The sequence below is a fragment of the Labeo rohita genome, chromosome 7 (assembly GCF_022985175.1).
Source record: "Labeo rohita strain BAU-BD-2019 chromosome 7, IGBB_LRoh.1.0, whole genome shotgun sequence".
Classification (NCBI taxonomy): Eukaryota; Metazoa; Chordata; class Actinopteri; order Cypriniformes; family Cyprinidae; genus Labeo; species Labeo rohita.
In genome coordinates this window covers 31,533,887-31,542,559 of record NC_066875.1, presented here as the reverse complement: position 1 = coordinate 31,542,559, position 8,673 = coordinate 31,533,887, and the positions used below count along the sequence as shown (strand labels likewise).

General features: G+C 36.1%; 1 protein-coding gene across 1 annotated transcript in view; it reads left to right on the top strand.

The window, feature by feature from the left end:
• The first annotated feature begins 582 nt into the window (after positions 1–582).
• The window catches only part of fam189a1 (family with sequence similarity 189 member A1), a 132,214-nt gene continuing 124,123 nt past the window's right edge, over positions 583–8,673 (top strand). Inside the window, 1 exon segment of the mRNA XM_051115546.1 lies at positions 583–1,412. Coding sequence (XP_050971503.1) covers positions 1,188–1,412 — 225 coding nt within the window. The 5' untranslated portion in view covers positions 583–1,187.

The following is an 8,673-nucleotide window of genomic DNA, read 5'->3' as shown; positions in this document are numbered from 1 at the left end:
TCGCTTTGTGATGGCTCTGAACGGGTTTCTCTCTCTAGCGAAAATAGAAAACCCGGAATGGAATTTTATTGGAATCTATACGGAACACCTCGATTTAGAACGTGAAATCTGAGTCGCTCCGTTCCATTCACATACTCTGTTCCAGACCTGCTTTCAGTGTGTGCGTTGCTTGGTGGCACAAGAAGCTTGAAGATTTCTGTTTTCGTAGAGAATAATTTCTTAACTAGTCAGTTTTGGTCTTAAACGTAAGTTTACGAATTCTAGTTACTAATTTAACTTGTATAAAACCATCATGACAATCAAAATGGAGCAGTAGCGCTGAAAATCTGATGAGAGCCTTGGTGATATTAAGTACAGCAGCACTCTTTCTTTCGTGACTAAATGTCATATTAACCGAACGCAAAGGCTCAGTCTTAAAGCGATTTAAATGAAAAGTAACAATATGAATAATAAGTAAGATTGAGTAGGCTCATTATATCCATTCACGGACTCTGGTTTTTATGGCTCCACGAGTTCATTGCCCGCATCAATCTATCTGAATCTACATATGGCTGCACGTCAGTCCATCTCCTCCTCAACCCAAGCACCTGCTCACACATCCAACTACACATGACAGACCTCTAACGCGCGGCTGCGGCTGCGGCTGTTCAGGATTCGAGCGAACATTGTTACACTGGAGTCGAACGTTGGAAACGCGTCGTGGAACCTCGAAGCGCGTCATACGCCGCTCGTACAAACGCGCGATAGATGTGAAGTTCGTTCCTCCGAATACGAGCTTTATTATTTAGACGTTCTCTGTTCAGAGCCGTGAGAGATTTCATTAGCGGACTGTCACGGCTGTGAACGGATTTGATGGATCACCTATCCCGTGTGTTTCCTCGAAGCGGGCGACCATACAGCGCGCGTTTACGCAAAGCTTACCTCATTGTCTTGCTGAAATGATTTTGGATAAGGCTAGTTGAAACACCTGCTTGAAAACAGCGCACTTCTACTCAGAACACTGAGAGCAGGACATCGATGAGGTTCCTCGTGTAACGGGATGATGGTCTGCGCGTCTTGCCAGCACGCTATGAATTGGTTTTTACGTTGTGTATGTCGGAGCGACTGAACCCAGAGGTGTCCTGTGAACCCGAAGGCTGCTGATTTGACTCAAGTTCTGGTTTCATTTAAACTGTTTAGTCGTGACCATGCCTGTCAGTGCAATGCCGAGGGGTCGGTCTCTGAGCCCGGTATCTCTGTCCCGCAGCCTCTCGCGGCTGAGGGAGTTTCGAACCCGGACTCGCATCATGCTTTCTCTGGGAGTTTCACAGATGGTGCTCGGGAGTCTCATTTTGGCTGTCAGTTTCGCCGCTTTGGCTCTTACTACATCTCCGAGGGTGAGACATTCGTGTCCCTTTTGGGCTGGGTTCTCGGTAAGTTGCATTTATTGTTGAACGATGATGTATTTTTGCGAGTTTCCCCTAAACAGAAGGGTGATATTACGCGCCATTTGTGACCCCCAGCAGCAACTGCGGAGTCAGCAATCACATCATCCGCGCCTCGTTCTTAGTTTATAATTCAATTCTCCAGCTCATCATCGAGAGCCAGCGGTAGAGGTATTCACCAAATGCGAAATTAAGTAGCCTATAAATAATTTCGGGGGCAGAGGGACTCTTTGAAGCTGCTTTATTGCTTGGGCTCAGGTGAGCTCACCTATAAGGCTGTGTGCTCGGTTGGTGAATTGCCTCATATAGTGCAGCAGAATGAAACCAAATGCTTAGAGAAGATTAGACACGTTCATTTGCACCTCATTTGTGCCTGTTGATGTTCTGTGTGAAAGTGTTTCAACAGGCTGTTAGTTTCTGGCTAGTATTGATTAATGCATCCTTGTTAGATTTTCAGACAGGAATGATTCTGTTCATTAATCACAATAAGAGCACGTCTTTTCCACAGCGTCCGAGTCACAGTACACACTTTAAAAATGGCTGTGCATCTTTAATTCTTTTAGTTTTATTGTTTTATGTAAATATAAATGTTGAATTTTGTATAACTGCAATGTTGCGTATATTTTATTAATGTTTGTTGTTATATCCTGCTGCTTTTTGCACTGCATTTTAAAGAGACTGACATGCTTTATTTTTAGACTTAGATCAGTCAAAAACAAAGGAACAGTGAGGTTTTTAATGTTTTTTAAAGAATTATCTTCTGCTCATCAAGCCTGCATTGATTTGATCCAACATACAGCAAAACAGTAATATTGTAAAATATTTTTACTATTTAAAATAACTGCTTTCTATTTGAATATATTTTAAAATATAATTTATTCCTGTGATCAAAGCTACATTTTCAGTATCAGTGTCACATGATCTTTCTGAAGTCATTCTAATATGGTGATTTGCTGATATTTTTTATTATGAATATTTAAAACAGTTGGGTACATTTTTTTTTTTTAGGATTCTCTGATGAATAGAAAGGACCAAAGATCAGCATTTATCTGAAATTAAAAAAAAAAAAAAAAAAGCTTTTGTAACATTATACACAATACCATTCAAAAGCTTGGAGTCAGTATAATTGTTTTGGGGGGGAAGAAATTATAGAAATTAATATTTTTATTTAGCAAGGATACTTTAAATTGATCAAAAGTAATGATAAAGACATTTGTAATGTTACAAAAGATTTCTATTTCAGATAATTGCTGTTCTTCTGAATTTTCTATTCATCAAAGAAACCTGAAAAAAAGCTGTTTTCAACATATTAATAATAACAATAAATGTTTTTGAGCAGAAAATCAGAATATTAGGATGATTTCCGAAGGCTCATGTGACTGGAGAAATGATGCTAAAATTAAGGTTTTTAATCACAGAAGTAAATTACATTTTAATATATTCAAATAGAGAGCAGTTATTTCAAACAGCAAAAAATTGTACTGTTTTTGTTGTACTTTAGATCAAATAAATGCAGGCTTGGTGAGCAGAAGAAACTTATTTAAAAGCATTAAAAATCTTACTGTTCAAAAACCTTTGACTGGTGTGTGTGTGTGTGTGTGTGTGTGTGTATATATATACACACGCCATGTAGCTCAAAAGCACAACCCTCTGATTCATCTTTACAAGACACTGTACAAGGAACTTTTGTAGGACAGTATTTTCAACACCTTAAAATTTAATGCCGTACTGTAAATATTTATGAAGGCACACACTCTTGGTTTCTTCCCGTAGATGGTGTATGTAAAAGCTCAGTGGTGTTAATTATGGTTGTGAAAATGTAATATAGATGGGACGGGGACATGTGTGGTGGCGAAGATAACCAGTCTTGGGGTCAGAGGTCAAACAACTGGGCTCACTGATCATTCTCCAGACGCTGAATGTATTGCATGTAGCAGATAAGGAAAATGTGGCTGTGAGAAAGCTCAGCTGCTTCTTGTATCAGTATGGTTTCGTGGATTTTTATGTAGATGTATTCTGTAGGTGCAGGGGATTAGCTGGTTTTAAATGTCTAATAGGGTGTTGGGATAGATTTTGCGCCTCTGGGTTGTGGTGGGGAAGATCGCCGTGTCCAGGCCTGAGGTCATAGCGGCAGAGAGCTGGTGAACATGCTGTGCTCCTCACTGGAATGGGCTGAGCGGCTGGGGCATAATGGAGCTCTGAATTACTTACCAATCAAAGTCTGGATTAATGGTGTGGTCTTGAGCGAGCGGAGCAGGGGAATGAACAGCATGTGTGCTTGTCCTTGTGCAGGGGGGAAATGTAATGATTTAAAGTGTTCAAAATGTATCTATGCCGGCATTTCTTTACATCATCTACCTACAAGAACCATTTTGGGTTGTGCAGAGAGAACCTTTTAGTAAATGGTTCCTAAAGAACCATTTTTTTCATAGTGTGAAGAACATTTAAATGATTTAAGGAATATTTTTCCACTATAAAGAAACTTTTGTGCATTGTTTGATGGATAGAACCATAGAAGACAGAAAACCTATCCAATGTTATCAGTAGTTCCTTTTTTTTCTGTTTATCTGCAATTATTAATTCACACTAACCTGTTTAGGATGCCCAGTATATTGGTATATTAGCTGTATTTTAGGATTATATTTTGTATATTTTGGATGCCCAGCATATTGACGATATTTGTTTATTTTTTACCAATATTCTTTTTCTTTCTTTTTCTTTCTTTCTTTCTTTCTTTCTTTCTTTCTTTCTTTCTTTCTTTCTTTCTTTCTTTCTTTCTTGTATTTTTATTTCAAACAAAAAATAATATAAAACAAAATATGCATAGATATTTTTAGACTTTTTTGTATATTAACGATATTTGTTTATTTTTACCAATATTCTTTTTCTTTTTCTTTCTTTCTTTCTTTCTTTTTTCTTTTATTTAAATAATATAAATTATATAAAACAATAATATAAAACAAAATATGCAAACACAATAAATGTGTTGCAAATTTCTTTGCGAGCAAATTTCAAAATACATATCCATCTTTTGTAATGTTGTTATGCCTAAACTCACTTGTTTCATACAAATTGTTTAATTTTATAATTTAGGTTTTAACAAAGTTGAATGCAATGCTTTTAAATTATTTTATCGGCAAATCAGTTTTCAAAATGACTGATACCGATAACCTTAAAAATGCCTAATATTGGCACGATAATTGGCCAAGCCGACCCCTAGTTAAAAATTATTTACTTTAAAAAAAAAAAAAAAAAAAACTTTCTTTTTTTTTTTTTCATAATTTATAATCACCTTTCTGGTTGTTTACATTTCCCCTTAAATAATTTGAGGTCTTTTAAATGAATTAAACACAATTATTCCATGTTTCTATAGGAATATAAAATCCTAAATTACATGTGTATTTATTTATATAAAACTATTAGTAATGTTCTTTCATTTTAGGTGGAGTATAGAATGTTAAACTGTAGGATATTGCTGTCACTGCTTAAAATGGCATGAAAACACGCTGCCAGAAAAAAAAAGTACAGTAGCTGTACAGCTCCCTGTTGTCACTAGGGAGTACCCTTACAGTAATTTTTTGTACCCCAAAAGGGTGCATATTAGTATCTTACAGGTACACACTAGTACCTTTATGGGTAGATAAGGTACAAAGGTGTACCTTGAGTATACTGCCCCGTTGACTAGCAAAGGTACAGCTGTACTTTTTTGAAAACTGAACAGAGCCTGGGAAACGAGGGGCAGAAAAGATAAAAAAAAAAAGAAACATCACGCTTTTTCTTTTTCTGGTAAGACTTAAGGTTAACAGTTAAGGTCATGTTAAGATCCCCTACATCTTTTCTCTCAGCTTTCTGCTCCTCATGTTCCCTACCTCCCCCCTCATCTCTCATCCCTCTTTCTTTCTGTGTAACATCAGACAGACACAGAGAGCCTGCATCAAGTCTCTGACCACAGCAGGGAAGCCTGATCAGCAGGAGAACTCTGAATTTGTGTATGTGTGCACAGAAGTATTTTGTTAATCCACCTTCATGTGAGAATTTAACTTGTGCTTCTCCTTTTTTTCTGCTATGCAACAAGCCGTTTTGTTATTCTGTTCAAACACAGATCCTTTCGTTCAAGCCTCATCACATTCTGCAGGAGAGAGTCTTCAGTGTTGGTAGGAATATGACAGAGGGGTGTTGGAACTTTGACAGCCATAAACAGACATGTCACCCGGGTATCAAAACAAGCCCTGACAGGCTCGTATGAAATGACCCTCTGTCATATCACATTCCATGCAGACCTGAACTGTTTCCTGCTGAATCTAGCAACACTGGAACTGAAAAAAAATGACCAGAACTGTTTTGTGTATGTGTGTGAGTGTGAATGATGCAATATGTCCACATGTGCTTTAGAAGTTTGATTTCAGTCATACTAAACTTTCTTCTCCCCAAACCAAAATCAAAATCTACCTATTTTCCTTAATGCACATTACTTGTCTCATTGTGAACAATTAATCCGTGCAATAATATGATTTAATATTTAGTCAAAATTAAAAACTTGCTCTTCCTGTGAAATGACTGCTGGCTTGTGCCAAAATATGCTGCAGATATGCCAGTCTCATTTGCCATTCTGGTATGAAACTGGTCTTTTTGGTATTGTTCACAATCTAATCATCAAACCATGAATAAAAACAAGCACCACCTCACTTTTTTTTTCTTGTTTGAAAGCCATTTTACTCAGAAGTATGTCACAATATGGTTGCGAAGTCTGTCGTGACTTCAACTTCATGATGACTTTACGTTCTTTAGTTCAACTGAAATGTTATCAGTCTGTTTGTTTTTTTTTTTTTGGAACACGATTAACGTACCTTGATAATGTTATTGTAGCTCAGCTGTGTGCAGCATGTACACTACTATTCAAGTTTGGGGTCAGTAAAATTCTTTTTTTTAAATACCAAATTCTGTTTTCCATTAATTTTCTAGATTCCATTTTAATGGTTTAATTAAATTTTAATAATAAAAAATCATATTTAATTAATTGATTTTTATTTTTAAAAAATATAATTATTTTATTTATTCATTTTTCAGAAATAGTTTGTGACATTTTCTGCTAAATAAACTCTGGTAAATCTTTTTTGTTTTTTCTAGTAAATGTTCCTTAATAATGTTTTAATAATAATTGTACTATCATTACCTTACGTAATATATTCCTGTCATAATTTTTTCAAGTTAAACCAAACTTTTATTTTGACAAGTTGCTGTGAAGACTTTTAAGTTTCTATTTGTATACATGACTGTAGTTTTCTCAAAAGAAACAGTAAAATGCCCATAAAGCAGTTCTAGATATTATGTTTGTGTTCATGTACTCATATATTGAGAGGGCAGAGGCTAAAAACACCATGAGCGTCATGTGTAGTAAACAAAACTGTGCATCTGCGCCATTCATTCTAACAGAGACACGCAGAACATGCAGGATTCATATTTAAATAGCATTTTTGTGGTTTAACATTCATAGACACTACATTGTAAAAAATAAAAAACACAATTTGTTAAGTCAGCTTAAAATAATTTGTTACCCTGCTGCCTTAAAATTTTAAGTTCAGTCAACTCAGATAAGTTTAGTCAACTTGAAATGTTACGTTGTACTAAGTAACAACTTAGATATTTGTTTGCTAAACTTAACAGATGGGTAAATAACCCAGCTGCCTTAAAATTTTAAGTTGATTCAGTTCAAATATCTAAATTGTCACTTAGTATAATTTATCATTTTAAGTTGAATAAACTTTTTTTGAGTTGACTGAACTTAAAATTTTAAGGCAGCCAGATTACAAATTATTTTAGGTTGACTCAACAAATTGTTTTTTACAGTGTAGTCTATCACATTTTGATTTAAGAGTACTGACCTACTCTTGATTTATTCCATGACATTCCGTGTTATACAGTAAATTCCATTTTTGTGACTTGATTCCGCGATTCCATCCGCATTTTCCACAACAGGGAAATCATAGAGCCCTATGTATGCTATATGTTTGAATGTATGTAGTTTGCAATGTTTCCAACAGCGTTTAGTGAATTTCCAGCAAAGCATCCCACAAAACCTTCCCTCACTTTCTGTATAAACCCTGAGTCAGTTAGCAGCTTAGAGGAAATCCTGTTGCAGCGCTATCCGGAAGTGCCCTTTTTCCCATTATCCCCCACAGTGAGGAGGCAATCTGAAGTAGCCCTGCTGCTCTGGATGGCCACTCTGGGATGAAATTCATTGCAGTGCTCCATTTGGAGAGGGAGTTAGCAACAAGGGCAAACCTGACTGACAGTTACACACCGCATACGGTTCAGGATGAACACTCTCAAGGGGTGCACCGTGGTGTAAACAGATGTACTATTGTTTGGCAAAGGTTGGTTGCAGTAGTCTGTTAATGTGTCCTCTGAATGCACCTACGTTGTTTTCATGTGCCCTGCATCACTGAGAGCTTTTAGATTTGAGTCCTTCACAAGGCATTACAGGAGAAGGTTGAGAAAAAGGATGACGTGTGTATTGATTCAGAATTTTGTTTTATTCAACTGCCTCCTCACAAACACCCACAGAGCTCGTGAGTGAGACGGAAGAGCAAGTGTTCAAACATCACATCAGCTGTTGATTCATGAAACGTTTGTTCGTACATTTGGTTGTTCGTTTATTTATTAATTTGTGTAATACGTTCACATACAAGTGACAGACAGGGTTTCACGAACCCCTGGGGCTTTACAAAGGAACTGCAACTTATAAATAATTAAATCATTAAAGGAGATCTATTATGCCCTTTTTTACAATACGTAACAGTGTTTCCCCTGCCATTATATTGGGGGGCAGCCCTAATATATCAGAAAAATTAAAACACACAAGAATTTTTATTGTTCAAAATAAATGTTTAAATAAATGTTAAATAAATAAATGTTTTTGTTTTACACAGAGAGTAATGTAAAAAAAAAAGTACCGTTGGTAAGGCTTACCAACGCAAAGTTACTGGGTTGTTCTTTTTCACATTTCCTGGGTTGGTAGGTGCACTTAAACATGGAAAAAGTCTGATCTTCATGATATGTCATCATTAAAAAACAAAAAAAAAAAAAAAAAGAAACGCTAAAATAAAGATTTGTTTGTGACCATGAACCAAAATCAGTGAATTAATTACTTAAATAATTACTTGGTATTGGTAAATAAGTATTGGTTTATCAACCAAAAATATGTAGTTCAGTATCTGTGCATCCCTATAAGACTATGTAGGGCTCTGTA